Consider the following 17,691-nt stretch of genomic DNA (forward strand, 5'->3'; position numbering starts at 1 on the left):
CTCGCTCCTCAGAGATCCCTCGAGCCGTAAAATAAGAGAATTGAGGCGTACCCACAGTAATCTGAACAGTCGACTTCACATTAAAGGGAAACATCCAACTGTTTTTTGTAATCACCGCCATGTATCAAAACTGTAGAGCATGTTCTCGTTAATTGCAGGAAATATGTAGCAGAGAGAAAGGACATGATAGAAGAAATGAAAAGATTAGGGCCGGTAGGAGCAGGAGTAAAGAATATACTGGAGTGTGGAGATAGGGGGCAAAGCAGAAAGTGCTCGGTCAGCTTCCTAATGAGGACAGGGTTAATGAAGAAAATCTGATATAATGGAAGCTATAGGAGCTAACTAACTCCAGCAGGTGGCAGTAGAGCAACATTTAGGATGCAAGCTGCCATTAAAACCGAAGAAGAAGAAGAAGAGGAAGAGCCCGCCAGTCAGAGAGAAGACCTGTTAGATTTCATCGACCAGGACCACCACAAGAGCGGAATGGAGGAGAATCAGAACCCGGAGCGCCACACCGACAACCCCATTAAAAGGGAAGAAGTAGACTCACCCTCTGCTACCACCGATAAACAGGTCAGTGACTTCATGATAAAAACCAGCTTCGTAACGAGATAAAAGGACGAGTCTTCGGGGTCCGCCGATCATCTGTTTACTGTGTTGATGGAGGAAAAGTCTGAAAAAAGGAAACTAAAACACTTCCAGATTCGGCCGTATAAACTACATAAAGGTTTCCTGTTTTCAGCTTGTTGAGAGTAATATAAAGAAAGCTAGAAAATAATCTGTGTACTTTTTTTTTGGAGAAATATTTATTTAGTCTCCGTATGGCGCATGCGCAGTACAACAGTAAAACATCAGACATTTTAAATTCTCAAGAGGATTTCTAGTTAATGTCAGATACTGAGCTTTACTGCTGCTAACAGGCGGCTTGTAGTCAATGTTTTTAACAATCTGCAGTGGTGGAAGAAGCATTCAGATCCTTTAGTTAAGTCAAGTAGCAACATAGCAATCTGTAAATACTCAATTACAAGTAAAAGTACTGCATGAAACATCCTAACTGACTAAAAGTACCTTAGCAGTCCCAGTATTTTCAGATGGATCCAAGGATCCTAATACAGGGAGCACTGGTTTCGCTTTTAGCATATCAGCCTCAGAAGTTTCTGTTAAAAGAAGAAAACAGATTAGAGCTACAAAGATTAGTTGAGTATTTGATTAGTTGCCAACTACTTTGATAATCGCCAACTATTTTGATAATCAATTAATCATTTTGAGTAATTTTATAAGAAAAAAACTCCAAATACTCTGATTCCAGCTTCTTAAATGCAAATATTTTCTGGTTTCCTTAGTGCTTTTTGACCGTAAACTGAATATCTTGGGGTTGTGGACAAAACAAGATATTTGAGGACATCACCTTGGGCTTTGGGAAACACTGAAATTTTTCATCATTTTCTGACATTTTATGGACCAAGCAACTAATCGATTAATTGAAAAAAAATAATCAACAGATGAATCAATAATGAAACTAACTGCTAGTTGCAGCCCTACATCACATCATTTGTCACATAACACAGTTGAGATGATGGTAGTTGCAGGATTACGGTGAGTTATAGATGAGTTAGAAAGTAAAAAGGTCATTCTGTGTACAGATATGTGTTCTGCATTAATGTCACTATGGTCATTTACACCTCACAGTAGGCAGGATATGGATGCATTAGGACACCATGGACATTTCACTCAGTAAATCTGAAGCAGAAGGAATAATCACAGGAAACATTGTTGAAGAGTGGATTTTATTATATTTCATTTATTTTTTCTTGTGTTTGTCTGTTTTAAGGGGATAGATAACTCTGGTTCACACTCCGACAACATAGTAGGTGGCAGTAATGCACCTCAATGCTGGTTAACACCCACCATAAAACAGGAAAAAGAAGAAGAAGAAGAACAATCCATCAGTCAGAGAGGAGACCTGCTGGATTTCACCAACCAGGACCATTACAAGAGTGAAATGGAGGAGAACCAGAACCCGGAGCACCAGACCAACAACCCCATTAAAAAGGAAGAATCAGACTCACCCTCTGCTACCACCGATAAACAGGTCAGTGTTCGTGACTTCATGATAAAACCGACTTCATAACGAGACTAAAGACACAAAGATGAGTCTCAAGGGTCTGTGTGTCTTCCGTTCATTCTGTTGTTGGAGAGAAAGTCTGAAAGAAGGAAACTAAAACACTTCCAGGCTTTGTGTTCACAGATTTTTTCAGCCTTAAACCTCCACAAAATATCTGTGTTTCCTGATTTGCAATGAAAATGTGGATGTGTTAGCAAAACAGGCTCTGAAACACTAGGAGATCATGGACATTTTACTTAGTAAATCTGAAGCAAAAGGAATAATCAGAAGAAACATCATTGAAGAGTGGCAGAACAGTTGAGATACAACAAACAAACAAGCATGACACCTTTATGCAGTGCAGCCAGAAAGGTAAATGGTAAATGGACTGTACTTGTATAGCGCATCATATCAGTCATATCAGTATCACTTATAAATATCAGGCAGCAGCTTGCTCATGTTTTTCATCTCGCTAGTTTACTGCACTGCTTGTGTCTTACGCACAGAGGGAAACCCTGAAAGCCCTCTGCATGTAAACAGGAATATTAGTGGAATATTAATTTTCATTAACCATGTAAACAGCTTCATAGGAATATCGCCTTCTTTGGAATAAAGGTAGAAACCGGAATATTTCGTGCATGTAAACATAGTCATTGTGTAAGCAGCATGTTATTGGCAAGATTTCACTTTTATGTAGTAGTGAACATAGATAACCCTAAATATATCCTTATCATATTTAAGAGAGAGCCAGATGAGTAGCAATACTTGCTAAGATACTTTCACAGATGGGATAAGGTTCTTGTGCTGGACTGCAGTGTTTGCTCATCTGCAAATGTAACGCTTCTCATTCAAGCCAAAAAATTTGATTTTGGTCTCATCCACCGACAGAACATATTTCCAATCACCTTCTGGTTTTCACGTGGTCTTGAGCAAACGACAGCAGCAATGTTCTTTTTGGAGAGAAATGGGTTTTTTTTCTTGCAACTCTGCCATGCACACCGTTGATGTTCAATGTTCTCCTGATGGTAGACTCATGAATATTGACTGTTGCCACTGCAAGAGAGGCCTTTAGTTTCCTAGATGTTACCCTGCGGTCCCTTGTGGCCTCTTGGACTATTACATGCCTTGCTCTTGGTGTGATCTTCATTGGTCAGCCACTCCTGGGGAGGGTAACAATGGTGCTGGACATCTTCCATTTGTACACGATCTGCCCGACAGTCGACTGGTGGAGTCCAAACACTTTAGAAATGTTTTTTTTAATCCTTTCCAGCCTGGTGACTATTAGCAATTCTTCTTCTAAGGTCCTCGGAAATCTCCTTTGTTCGAGCCATGACACATGTCCACAAACTTGTGTTCTGAAGCTCAAACTTTGACAGTGAAGACTCAGATTTCTCTTCTTTAAATAAGGCAGGGCCTCCCAGACTCACACTTGATTGTCATCCCATTGATTGAAACACCTTACTCTAATTTCCCCTTAAAATGAATTAATAATCTTAGAGGTTCACATACTTCTACCATGCACAAATATGTAACATTTGATCATTTTTCTCAATAAATAAATGAACAAGGTTTTTGTCTCATTTATTTAATTGATGTCTCTATATTTAGTTTTAGGACTTGCATGGAAGTTTGATCACAATTTAGGTCGTATCTATGTAGAAATAGAGCAAACTCTAAAGGGTTCACAAACTTTCAAGCAGAACTGTAGGTGTGTTGCATAGACTGTATATGGTGTGTTGTAATCAGGCTGTCAAGGTGGCTAAACAGTGTCAATGTGCGTTGAGCCACCTCTCAAATTCATAAATAATGTTTATGCAGAGAGCAGCTCTCCTGCCCTCATCAGTAGTTTAATTTTGTTTATACACAAGTGGTATAGAAGAGCTAAGTATAACTGTTACCATGTTCTGTGTGCGTTTACAAATGCTTTTTAGAAATTAATTTCTGTTAACACCTAGCAGATTAAATTTACTACGAAGTTCTCTCACTCCATTAAAGTGAATTCCAGTCATTTTCCGGTCTTAAACTTTGAACAATCTGCTTTTGTTTTAAGTTGAAACTGGTTTTGATGTTATTTCTTCTGCACAGTCCAACCAGCAGTTCAAAACCCCAAAGTATTCAAGTTACAAATATATAAAAACACAGGTCATGTTTTTAACTGACCACTTTGTAAATAACCAAGCCAATGCGAAAGTACCTTAAACCTGCATTCTCTCTAATGGCCATCAGGGGGCGACTCCACTTGCTCCAAAAAGAAGTCTGTTTGTATAGAAGTTTATGAGAAAAAGACCCTACTTCTCACTTATTTATTACCTCAGTAAACACTTTCCTAATAAGTTTATGGTCTCAATCACTAGTTTCAAGTCTTCTTCAATACATCATGATGTTCATTTAGTAAATTATGGTCCCATTTAGAGTAAAATAGACAATAAAGCACCTTGTGATTGACAAGCTGCTACCATGGCAGTGCGTGAGGTGCTGTAGTTGGACTCTGGGCAGCTCCTCCTCAGCTCCATGCTTTCGTCCAAATATGGTCACTAAAAAACCAAGAATCAAAATGTCAAACTCGAGGCTTCAAAACGGAAGTCCACAAACCAATGGATGACTTCACGGTGGCTGTCCATTATTTTTATACAGTGTATGTAAGTAACTCATTTATCGTGTGAAATCTTAGCTAAAAGATATATCGCTCCTGAATCTCAGGCCATGTTTCAAGAATATATGACACTATTCAACACAACAACCCCCAACATTGACCAAAACAAAAGATGCTTAGGAACAAGACCCTGACGTGACAGTCCTTGACACCATGTGGGATCTCAGTATTGGTTGTATTTACTCCTCCATTTGCCGCAATTTAAAGTTACTCATTGTCACTATTTCACTCCAGAAGAAGATGGCAAAAATATGCTCGAATTCGCACACCAGCTGTCCTAAATCTTTCTATCAATCGCCCTACAATTTTCTGATTGTCTTGTGTTTCTTTTTTTGTCTTTTTTTTGACCGTCAATGCTCTTTTATTTTACTGAATGGGGAAAACTTCATAAAGTGTTCAAACAAAGGTCAGGAGAGGTCTAGACATCTTGACTCAGACTGTGGTTTGGGTTAGGTTGAAAAAAACCTGGATTCTTCATTTCCCATAATGTAGCTGTATTTATGGTTTTAGATCACTCGCTCCACCATGACATCTCACTTCCTCTCTCTCCCTTTCTCTGTATGTTTGTCTGTTCTCATAGAAACAAACAGGAAGAAAGGGACTCAGACATCATCGCTGTCAGAACTCTGACGGAGCCTTCACAACATCAACAAATTTAAAGATTCATCAGAGAGTTCATGCAGGAGAGGAACTTCACAGCTGTGAGCAATGTGGGAAAGCTTTTACTACAGACAATAATCTAAAAACTCACCAACGCATTCACACTGGAGAGAAGCTGTACACATGTGACCAGTGTGGGAAAACTTTCAGAAGAGACCGTAATCTAAAAATCCACCAACGCATTCACACTGGAGAGAAGCTGTATAAATGTGACCAGTGTGGGAAAATTTTCACGACAGACAGTTGTCTAAAAAGGCACCAACACATTCATACTGGAGAGAAGCCGTACAGATGTGACCAGTGTGGGAAAACTTTCACCACAGACTTTAATCTAAAAATCCACCAACACAGTCATACTGGAGAGAAGCCGTACAGCTGTGACCAGTGTGGGAAAACTTTCACAAGAGACCGTAATCTAAAAACCCACCAACGCATTCACACTGGAGAGAAGCCGTACAGCTGTGAGCAATGTGTAAAAACTTTTGCTACTGTTGGTAATCTAAAAACCCACCAACGCATTCACACTAGAGAGGAGCTGTACTGGTGTGAGCAATGTGGGAAAACTTTCACTACAGACTTTAATCTGAAAACCCACCAACGCATTCACACTGGAGAGAAGCCATACTGGTGTGAGCAATGTGGGAAAACTTTTACTTCTAACAGTAGTCTAAAAAGGCACCAACATATTCACACTGGAGAGAAGCTGTACAGCTGTGAGCAATGTGGGACAGCTTTTACTGATAACAGTACTCTAAAAAGGCACCAGCGCATTCACACTGGAGAGAAGCCGTACAAGTGTGAGCAATGTGGGAAAGCTTTTACTTTTGACAGTACTCTAAAAGCCCACATACGCGCTCACACTGGAGAGAAGCCGTACAGCTGTGAGCAATGTGGGAAAGCTTTTATTGATAACAGCAATCTAAAAAGGCACCAACGTTCTCACACTGGAAAGAAGCCGTACTGGTGTGAGCAATGTGGGAAAACTTTCACTCGGGGCAGTTCCTTAAAAATCCACCAACGCAGTCACTCAGCATTGAGTTGAACATGTTTTAGAGGCAGGTTAGTGGTATCACCCTGTCTCCTCTCCATGCCTTTAATAACAGTGTTGCTCTATCCTGAGCTTCTCTACAAACTGAGGGCTGCCAACTGTAACTTAAGAACCAGCATGTATGCCATTAGCAGCACATATGACCAAATTTTAAGCTCAATGATTGGTCGTATTTCACTTTTATCCTGAAAGTTCTTTCATTTTTAACCTTGAGTTTCTTGTTGAACTAATTTGTAGAAGTGCTCAAAGTATGAATCGCATAACATTGATAGTGGGGAATAATTGTAATAATAATAATGAAGTAAAATAAAAAGATGAAAAAGAATGAGGAAAAAATAAAGTAGGCTTGTATGTTGGTGCAAATACATACACTGTACATATACATGCACATGCACATGCATATATATATATATATATATATATATATATATATATATATATATATATATATATATATATATATATATATATATATATATATATATATATATATATATATATATATATATATATATAGTAGGGTCCAAAAGTCTGAGGCCACTTTCCCAGAAGTGGTCTGAGGCTTTTGGACCCTACTGTATCTATATAAAGCAAGGAATCTCTGTTCTTCTGTATGTATGTATGCTTGTCCTTCGCATATCTTGAGAACCGTTCATCCGATCTATTCCATACCTGGTGGCTGTATTGCTGGGGACTCAAAAAAAGTGCAATGTTGTGTGAATTTGTTTGGATTAGTGGTTCTGGAGAAACATATACAAATACATCATAAACCCTGTTGATTTGCTTCTTCTTCTGCCCATGGAGTCAACAAGCAGAAACAAGGACAGCGTAACTGTGCCTTTGCAACCCTCATTGTGGTCAGAGGTGGCATTACATCCATAGCGATAATGACTTGGAAAAAGTTTAAGAGACTTAAGCTCTACTATTGTACTGTGAACAAAACTTGGCATGTACAGTCAAGACTGACTGCAGGATATCTCAGACATGTACAGAAATATATAAAAAATACGTCATAAACAAAGTTGCTTCTGCTGCTTCTTCTGCCTGTGGACTCAACGAGTGGAAATACGGATAGCGCCACTCTGCCATTGCAACCCTTATTGTGGTTGGAGGGGGGGATGACATCCATAGTGATAAGAACTACAATAGAGAATGAATTGAAAAAGTTTAGAATTAAGCTCTATTCCTGTTCCTCACAAGTGGGAACTTGGTATGTATGTTCAAGACATAGTGCAGGATGTCTCAGGCACCTTTTGAATGGACACTGCAGTTCATCCGATCAACTTCAGCTCAGCTCAAAATTGTAGTCTCCAGATATTCTGCATGTGAGGCGTTAAGGGAGCATTGGTAAATTGTAATGTCTACTGATAGTCTGCATGAGAGGTGTTAAGGGGATGGGCACTATTCTCTCTAGGAATTGAGAAGTTGGCCTGTTACAGACAGGCAAGTTTTGAATGGCCACTACACTAATCTAATTATGCAGCAAGGAATCTCTGTCTGTCTGTATGTATGTTTGTCCTTTGCATATGTCGAGAACTGTTCATCCAATTTACTTTATACCCGGCAGATGTATTGCTGGGGACCCAAGGAAGTGCAGTGTCAAATTTGGTGCAATTTGGACACGTGACATGCTCAATATTAATAAACTTCGAGTGAACAAGCAATCAGCAACTGCTTCACTCTGCAGCAGCAGGGTGGGGCTCCTGGGCTCTGTGACTACATGTCATCTGTCTGTCTATCTGTCTTTGATAACGTTAAAAGTTAGGCTTTGTTGTCGGCTTCCCGACTCATTTTAAGAAAGACAAGGGAAAGAGAGTGAGCGAGAGAGACCACTAGGTAGGAGAGACATCAGTGGAAAGCTTTCTCTGAGAGAGAGAGCCTGTGAATGAGGGAGATACTTTATTTTTTAATTGACAGAATCAGAATCAGTTACATTCTAGAGCACAAACAACCATCAAACACTCAACAGATGATTTACTATGGAGACAGACACTCTTAGTTTCCTTTTCGTCCTTGGCATTTCTCCTTTTCATTCATTCATTCCATCCAACAAATGCAGCAGTAAATACAGAGGACAATCTGTGTTGTTTTTTCCTCATACATGAATAAATGCTGTGTTTCAAGTACAGCAGCTGAGGAGCGCGGGTGCATGCGGAAGAGAGAGAGAGAGACTACTAAACTACTACTTCCTCTTACAATGTAAAACATTCAGTGAAATGAGGAACATTTACTTTAACACGTTCAACTAATTTCAGATTTCAAAGAACTTAATGACCTCTCAAAATTAAAAATACTCTTAGGAGAAGAAGACAGGGTATAGCTTGCTGCCCAGTATGCATAGACATGCCACAACCTGAGAGACAGTGAATGACCTAGACACACATACACATACAAACAGTCATAGGATACACTGTATATAATTAATATAAATATTAACATTGTTCTCAAAAGTGAGGAGTGGTGGAAAGCTTTCTCTGAAACAGAAAGCCCATGAATAAGATATGACTAACCAATTAGCGATCTGCAGTGTTTTCACGTCACCTTTGTAGTGTGAAACACACGCTACTCACTGCCTTAAGCAATACAAGTAAGAGGCTTAAGTCTGGGCGGAGATAGGTTACTAAAGTGTGTGTTATATTCAGCTTTATTGCTTTTGTTGTTAGGTTAATTGACTGTGAGTCTGATTGTTGCTGCTGAGAATACCGTGGAAGTACTGTTCTTGTTTGCTGCTTGTTTTGGATGTGATTATCACGCTTAACTGATTTTGGTGCCTGTCCAACTGTTTGGACTGCTTTGTGTTAACTTGCCATTGTGTGTGAGACCATGGGTTGCATTTTATTTGTTAAAGTCAGACCGCGTCTGGCGAACAATGGTGTTTGCACAATTGCCGAGATCTGTTCTTCTTTGGTGCTTTCACCCTCTTTTCCCTACTAGCCTCACCTGCGTGTACACACGACGCTCACACATACTACTCTGTAGTCAAACACGTGTTGGTAGGCAACACAGACGCTCAGCCTTGTCCGAAGGCAGTTTGGTGATCAAAGGTACGTGTTGACTGGCAGTTGCCATCCAACTGTTACTGTAACTTCATGCAGAAATAAAAGTCAAACAATCTTCTCATCCAATTCTCAACAAGAAAACAAATAAGCATATTTTCCTCCATGTCAAACTTTTCCTTTAAGGGATGATAAGTATTTGTGCAAAAGCTAAAATCTGACCATTTAATTGACCTCACCTGAGAGTTTGTCGAGCTCTGAAACAAGATAACTAGCTGTATGATAAAGTTAACTAGAAACAAGATAACTAGCAAGACAAAGTTAATTAGAAACCAGATAATTAAGTCAAAGTTAACTACAAACAAGTTAGCTGGCAAAGCAAAGCTAACCATGAACAAGATAACTAAATAAGCAAGAAGAAAGCCAAAATGTTTATATAAAAAGAGAAAGACAATGTATACAGGGGAACTGTTAGCTATTCTACTTGCTCTAAGCTGGATAGAAAATGTATAACCAAAGTTTTGGTGGGTTCTGATTCCAGTAGTGCACTAACAAGTAATGAATACATGCAGTCAGATACAAGGCAAGACATACTCCTTGACGTAGCTCAAACAATATTCAGAATTAAGAGGGCGGGAATAGAAATTAAATTCATGTGGATTCCTGCAAATGTTGGTGTGAAGCTGGCAGATTAATATGTAAAAGGAGCAACAAGACAAAGAGAAATAAGTATGTTAGTAATATACAGCAAAACTGAGGTTAAAAGTATAATCAAATCAGAAATGAAAAAGAGATAGCAGGAAGAGTGAGAGAGGAAATAAGGGTCGATACTACAACACTCAAAGAAAAATAGGAGAAATGAGAGGAAGCAATAGGAATAAAAAGGAGGAGGACATTACATCAAGGATGAGGTTTTGTCACACCAGTCTGAACAGTACATTAAATATAATAAATAAGCATGCTAGGGGTAGATGTGAACATTTCGGACTACGGGAAATGGTGGAGCATGTAATTTTATACTGTCCTGGACATCAGCAAGAGACACATAAAATTACACTCCAAAGAGATTACATGACAATAGAGATATTAGAGAGATGTTGCAGAGGAGTTCAGGTGATGTAGGCTACAGGGCTGTTTTCAGATTTTTAGAAAACACGGGACTTTATAGCAGAATTTAATGGAACAGTAAGCCAATAGTAGCCATTCCGATTCACAATCCAGGAGATGGCGGTAATGCGCCTAAAATGTGTTTGCCAGCCGCCAATAAACAACAAAAGAAGAAGAAGACTACGAGACGTTGTGATATCGCGTGAACACGGAGGTGACATTTAAATCATTACAGAGGGGCGGTCGGTTAGAGAGGGGACCATGGATGTAGAAGGTATAGGGGACCACACCGATCAGGACCGCCGCAAGAGCGGAATGGAGGACAACCAGAACCCGGAGCACCGCACCGACAACCCCGTTAGTGTTCATGACTTCATGATAAAACGGGCTTCATAACGAGAGTAATGACACGAGGACGAGTCTCGAGGATCCGCGTGTCCCCCGTTTAATGTGTTTTTGGAGGAAAAAGTCTTTAAAAAAGAAAACTAAAACACCTCCAGGCTTTCTGTTCACTGAGTTCTTTGGGCATGAAAGGGTCTCAGTGTTTCCTCGTTTCAGATTGTTGCGGGTAATATAAACGAAGTTAGAAAATAATCTGTTTACTCAGGTTATTCTATGTACTTATTCTTGTTTTACATTAATGTCACTGTCATTTACACCTCACAGTAGGCAGGATATAGTTAATTATATGAAACGCTGTACAGATTTGAAAATAAGAATATTGTGGTAGCATTCATGTGGATAAAGGGTTAATGAAACTGTGGAAGTGTTAGCAAAACAAGACACTGAAACACCAGGTAGGTAGATCATGGACGTTTCACTCGGTAAATCTGAAGTAAAAGGAATAATAAAAACAAAAATCATAGCCAGAAGTGGGCACCTAAGAGGAGAACATCTTAACACCAAACTAAATAAAAAATTGCACTTAATAGGCAAACATCCCTCAGGATTATGTAAGCACTGTTAAATAGAGGAATCAGTGAAGCATATAATTTGTCACTATTTGCCAAAAATACTGTTAAGAGTGAGAATCAGAGAGGAAAAGAGGGAAGCCTGAAGTGGAAGAACTGAGTCTGAAAGAATGTATTTGTGATTGGGTTAGGCAGTCTTTTACATTATTTGAAAGAAACTGGACTGAACAGAATAATTTAGTGTTGAGTGAAATATTATTGTGTGTGTGTGTTTTAAGGAGACACACTCAGACATAGTAGGTAGCAGTAATACACCTCAATGCTTGTTGCCCCCCCGGCCATAAAACAGGAAAGATACTGAGTTTCACCGCTGCTAACAGGTGGCATATAGTCAATGTTTCTAACATATCTGCAGTTTTGGAAGAAGTATTCAGATCCTTTTATTAAGTACCAATACAGTAATGTATTATTACTCAATTACAAGTAAAAGTCCTGCATGAAACATCCTATTTGAGTAAAAGTACATTTGCAGTCCCAGTATATGCAGATTTTTTCAAAATGAATTCATTTTTCTTGTGTTTGTGTGTTGAAGGGGATAGATAACTCAAGTTCAAACTCCAACAGCCTAGTAGGTGACAGTAATGCACCTCAGTGCTGGTTGCCATGCACTACAAAACAGGAAAAAGAAGAAGAAGAAGAAGAACAGTTCATCAGTCAGAGAGGAGACCTGCTGGATTTCACCAACCGGGACCACTACAAGAGTGAAATGGAGGAGAACCAAAACCCGGAGCACCAGACCAACAACCCCATTGAAAGTGAAGAATCAGTCTCACCCTCTGCAACCACAGATAAACAGGTCAGTGTTCATGACTTCATGATAAAACCGGCTTCATACGGAGACTTAAGACACAAGGATGAGACTCGAGGATAAGCTTGTCTTCCGTTCATTGTGTTGTTGGAGAGCAAATCTATAAAAAGGAAACTAAAACACTGCCAGGCTTGGTGTTGTTCTGGTTTCACTTTGTTATGAACAAAGCCAGAAAATAATCTGTTTACTTTTTTGTTGGAGTAATTTTCCATTCTGCCGCGCGGTGCGTGCACAGTACACTGAAAGTAAAAGTACCAATAAACCCATGTAAGAATACTCCATTGCAAGGAAAAGTCCTGAATAAAAAATACTATTTAGTAAAAGTATTACTAGCAACATGTAGTTAAAGTATTGCAGTAAAAGTAGTGGTTTGGTCCCTCTGACTGATATATTATTATATATGACATCATTAGATTATTAATACTGAAGCATCAGTGTGAGCAGCATGTTAGTGGCAAGATTTCACTTTCATGTATTAGTGAACATCATTCAACCAAACACAAAACAGAGCATTACTGGCTAACCCATAATATATCATTATAACATTTAATGCAAGAGCCAGGTAGCCAGAGTAGCAATACTTGTTGAGAACAACATCCCATTTAGTGTTTCCCCTACCATTGCCCTGCGCCTTCTGAAAGAAACTAAAACAAATGTAATTTATACTAGCAGGATAGCAGGAGTGCACAGGGGTTTTCCCGGCCTATCAAACTCACAGGCCTTTGTATTATTGGCATGTGACGTCGATGGAACGAAAAAGGTGGAACTCAACTGTGTGCAGTGCAGCACCCAGACAGTGCACAACGCACACATGCTAGTGTTATCTTGTAGTTGATTGTCACAAAAGGCAGCTGTTGCAAGTATGTTTTTGAACGTTAGCAGAGCGGAGCAGTAATCAGTAGTAACAAACGAGACCTGCTGACCAACACACACCGCAGCTTTAAACAACTTAAATCAACTCCGGGGTGAAGAAAATGACTCAGTGCTCAGTCTGTTTCACCTCAGGAATCCTGCTGCTCACTCAACATCTTGTAAAATGATGTCTTTCCCCGGAGCTAACGGTGCAGCAGAGAGGCTGCTCTTCACTGCTGGAGACATGACATTAATAACAACACAGCGGAGCAGTCTGCCTCCTCCCATTCAGTTTGTTATTCTCATACAGGCAGGAGACTGTAAGATGCTTTTCAAATTGATTAATTAATGCAGCTAACTTTTTAAAATAAAAAGGCTGCAGACCATTTATCTTATCTGTCTGTTCTGTTTCATATTGCATTTCAGTGGACTAAGGACAAAAAATGGCAAAAATGTGCTCAAATTTTGACACCAGCTGTCCTACATCTGTCTTCCAATCAATCTGCAATTGTCTAGTTGTATTTCTTTTTTTGCCAAGGCTTTTTTTTGACTGTCAATACTGTTATTTTAGTGAATGGGGAAAAACTAATAAAGTGTTCACACAAAGGTCAGGAGAAGTCTAGATATCCTGACATAGTCTGTTGTCAGGGTCAAGCTGTAACTGTATTTAAGGTTTTAGATCACTTGCTCCACCATGTCATCTCACTTATTCTCTCTCTCTTTCTCTGTATGTTTGACTGTTGTCATAGAAACAAACAGGAACAACAGGACACAAACATCACCGCTGTCAGCACTGTGACAAAGCCTTCTCGACATCAAAGTATTTAAAGATTCATCAGAGAATTCACACAGGAGAGGAACTTCAAAGCTGTGAACAATGTGGGAAAGCTTTCACTACAGAGTATCATCTAAAATCCCATCAACGCATTCACACAGGAGAGAAACCGTACAAGTGTGACCAATGTGGGAAAACCTTCACTAGAGACACTACTCTAAAAGTGCACCACCGTGTTCACACTGGAGAGAAACCGTACAGATGTGACCAATGTGGGAAAACTTTCACTAACGGATGTACTCTAAAAAGCCACCAACGCATTCACACTGGAGAGAAACCGTACACGTGTGACCAATGTGGGAAAACTTTCGCTAGATGTGGTACTCTAAAAATGCACCAACGCGTTCACACAGGAGAGAAACCGTACTGGTGTGACCAATGTGGGAAAACTTTCACTAGAGACAGTACTCTAGAAAGGCACCAACACATTCATACTGGAGAGAAGCCGTACAACTGTGACCAATGTGGGAAGACTTTTACTGAAGAAAGTTATCTAAAAAAGCACCAGCGCATTCACACTGGAGAGAGGCCGTACTGGTGTGACCAATGTGGAAAAAGTTTTACTACAGACTCTGATCTAAAAATCCACCAACGCATTCACACTGGAGAGAAGCCGTACTGGTGTGACCAATGTGGGAAAACTTTCACTGGAAACAGTAATCTAAAAAGGCACCAACGGAGTCATACTGGAGAGAAGCCATACTGGTGTGACAAGTGTAGGAAAACTTACAGGTCAGGCTATGCTTTAAAAAACCACCAACGCATTCACACTGGATTTAAGCCACACTGCTGTGACCAATGTGGGAAAACTTTCACTGCAAGCAGTACTCTAAAAGTCCACCAACGCATTCACACTGGAGAGAAGCCGTACTGGTGTGAGCAATGTGGGAAAACTTTTACTAGTAGCCGTCCTCTAAAAGACCACCAACGCATTCACAGTGGAGAGAAGCTGTACAGCTGTGAGCAATGTGAGAAAGCTTTTATTACAAATGGTGCTCTAAAAGTCCACCAACGCATTCACACTGGAGAGAAGCCGTACTGGTGTGAGCAATGTGGGAAAACTTTTACTAGTAACCGTTCTCTAAAAGACCACCAACGCATTCACACTGGAGAGAAGCTGTACAGCTGTGACCAATGTGGGAAAGCTTTTACTTTTGACAGTAATCTAAAAATCCACCAACGCATCCACACTGGAGAGAAGCCGTACTGGTGTGAGCAATGTGGGAAAACTTTCCTTCGGGGAAGTTGCTTAAAAATCCACCAACACATTCACAATGGAGAGAAGCCTCACAAGTGTGAGCAATGTGGGAAAGCTTTTGCTTTAGCCAGTAATCTAAGAAGGCACCGACGCACTCACACTGGAGAGAAGCCGTACAGCTGTGACCAATGTGAGAAAGCTTTCACTCGGGGCAGTTCCTTAAAAAACCACCAACGCAGTCACTCAGCATCGTGTTGAACATGTTTTAGAGGCAGGTTAGTGGTGTCCCTCTGTCTCCTCACCATACTTTTAATAAGTGTTGCTCTATCCTGAGCTTCTCTACAAACTGAGGGCTGCCAACTGTAACTTAAGATTCAGCATGTATGCCATTAGCAGCACATGTGACCAAATTTTAAGCTCAATGATTGGTCGTATTTCACTTCTATCCTGAAAGTTTATTAATTTTTCACCTTGAGTTTCATGTTGATCCAAGTCTTAGAAGTGCTCAACGTGAGTCACATAACATTGTCAATGCGGGATAATAATTATAATAATTATAATAATAATAATACAGTTAAATAAAAAGAAGGAAAAGAATGAGGAAAAAATAAAGTAGGCTGGTATAATGGTGCACAAACACACATACTGTACATACACATGCATATACACACATATATACATGTACATCTGTACGTACCTACAGACATATACAAAGAAAAATGAAAATAGTTACTAAATTCCTAACAGTTTATAGCTCAGCATCTGCTTCTTCTTAGAATAAATCCGTCAATATTGTTCAATTGTGATCCACATATTTAATCAATTTATTCCATCGTTTCAAATATTCCAGTTCTTGATTTCTGACAGTTATTCTTTCCATTTCTAAAATTCTGTTTACATTTGACTTCCAGTTGTTAAATGATGGTTGGGTGGGTTTTAACCAGTTCCTCGTTATCTGTTTCATAGCTGCTATTTTAAGTATACTGTATAGGTATATTTCTATGTCTAATATGAGTTCAGATGGTAATGTACCTAAAATAAATGAAATAATACATTTTGGTTCAAATTCCTGTTTAATTTACTTGTGAGTATCTTGTTTTTGGAATAGTACTCTGAAGTATTAAAACCTGTTGTTAAAGGTGATTTAATCTGAGTTCTGTATGTCCAGTTATAGTGAGAGATTGTGTGTAAAATGTGGTGTTAAAGGCTCCTGATGCACATCTGTTTCTTCCACGTTACTGAACTTTCATTCTTTGTGGCATCCCCTGAAACATATCTGAAATAAACTTTTGCTACTGTCAATAAACAGGCAGAATTTCTGTTTTCCCCCACAGCTGAAACACTGTTGCTGCTCTACTGTAGATTGCTCAGCATGTTTAGGTGTGCAAGTTGATCTGTGGTCAGACTGTTTACCTCATTACTTAGCTAGCTTAGTTAAAGAAGCACTTCACCAAAAACCTTAAGAAGACTTAATTTAAGGGAAACAATAGCTCCCATAATTATTTACAAGTACAGTATAATAGTGTAGTTACAGGTTAGCTATGTAGAGACTGTTCCACTTTAAATAAACAGACATGACATAAATATATATAATACAAATGAATTTAAAATACTGTTAATTACAAAATGTTATTTCATCCTGCTTATTTTCGCAATATTTCTTTATTGCAGAAAATGCCAAATCATTGCCAAATGTTTCATTTCATGATACACTTTACATCACAAAGTTTTTGTCAACCAAGCTAAACAGAACAGAGCCAAGAATGTGATTTGCTTGTTGCCTTGATCTGGAGAAGCAACTTTGGAAAAAGAACCTTTTGAAGTAAAACCGGCTGGAATCGAACTGAAATTTTCTTATGTTTAAGGATAACTTGAAGGCAGTAAGAAAAACTTCTGCACACTGTCCCACTCACTGCTGAAACATATATCAGACCACGTTTCGGTCTGTCCGACCTTCATCAGGTATAGGGACAGCATCGCAACACTTCCACATAAATATTCACATATAGGAGTTGCCTCAATCATCCAATCTTCCAATCAGAGGACCACAGGGACTGGTCTGGCTGATGAGCACCTCAAACTTACTCAAAGTATAAGCATCACCAGTCAGAAAATAGCATTAAAAAATTAGAGTGTAGGAATTTGTGGACTCAAATATCTTTATGATTTTATGGGGGAATTATGAATTATTATTGTGCACAACTCCGACATGAAATTATTCGTCCAGTGACAATAACTCATATTAGAGTAGGTATAATAATAAGGAAACAGTCCTCCTTGTTGGCCACACAAGAGAGGTCAATTAGAATTATGATTGCTATTAATCTTAATTATGATTTTGCAAGGGTATTGGTCTTTTAAGGTTAAGTGACTGAGATGCAAGCACAATAAAACACAAACAAGTCCACATTAGTTACATACACATCTATCAATAATACTACACCTACAAGTACTAAACA

General features: G+C 39.2%; 1 protein-coding gene across 3 annotated transcripts in view; it reads left to right on the forward strand.

Moving 5' to 3' along the window:
• The window catches only part of LOC122968041 (oocyte zinc finger protein XlCOF6-like), an 813,118-nt gene continuing 795,427 nt past the window's right edge, over positions 1–17,691 (forward strand). The window contains exons 1-3 of one of the 3 annotated variants that reach the window (XM_044332971.1): positions 10,781–10,925; positions 12,072–12,335; positions 13,949–16,538. In XM_044332971.1, the coding sequence (XP_044188906.1) occupies positions 10,830–10,925; positions 12,072–12,335; positions 13,949–15,490 (1,902 nt within the window). In that variant the 5' untranslated portion in view covers positions 10,781–10,829 and the 3' untranslated portion in view covers positions 15,491–16,538. Of the gene's footprint in view, positions 574–1,831; positions 2,093–5,337; positions 6,791–10,780; positions 10,926–12,071; positions 12,336–13,948; positions 16,539–17,691 lie in introns of those variants that run through there. The other 2 variants (XM_044332976.1, XM_044332974.1) reach the window with 2 other exon arrangements.

The sequence above is a fragment of the Thunnus albacares genome, chromosome 18, assembly GCF_914725855.1.
Source record: "Thunnus albacares chromosome 18, fThuAlb1.1, whole genome shotgun sequence".
NCBI lineage: Eukaryota > Metazoa > Chordata > Actinopteri > Scombriformes > Scombridae > Thunnus > Thunnus albacares.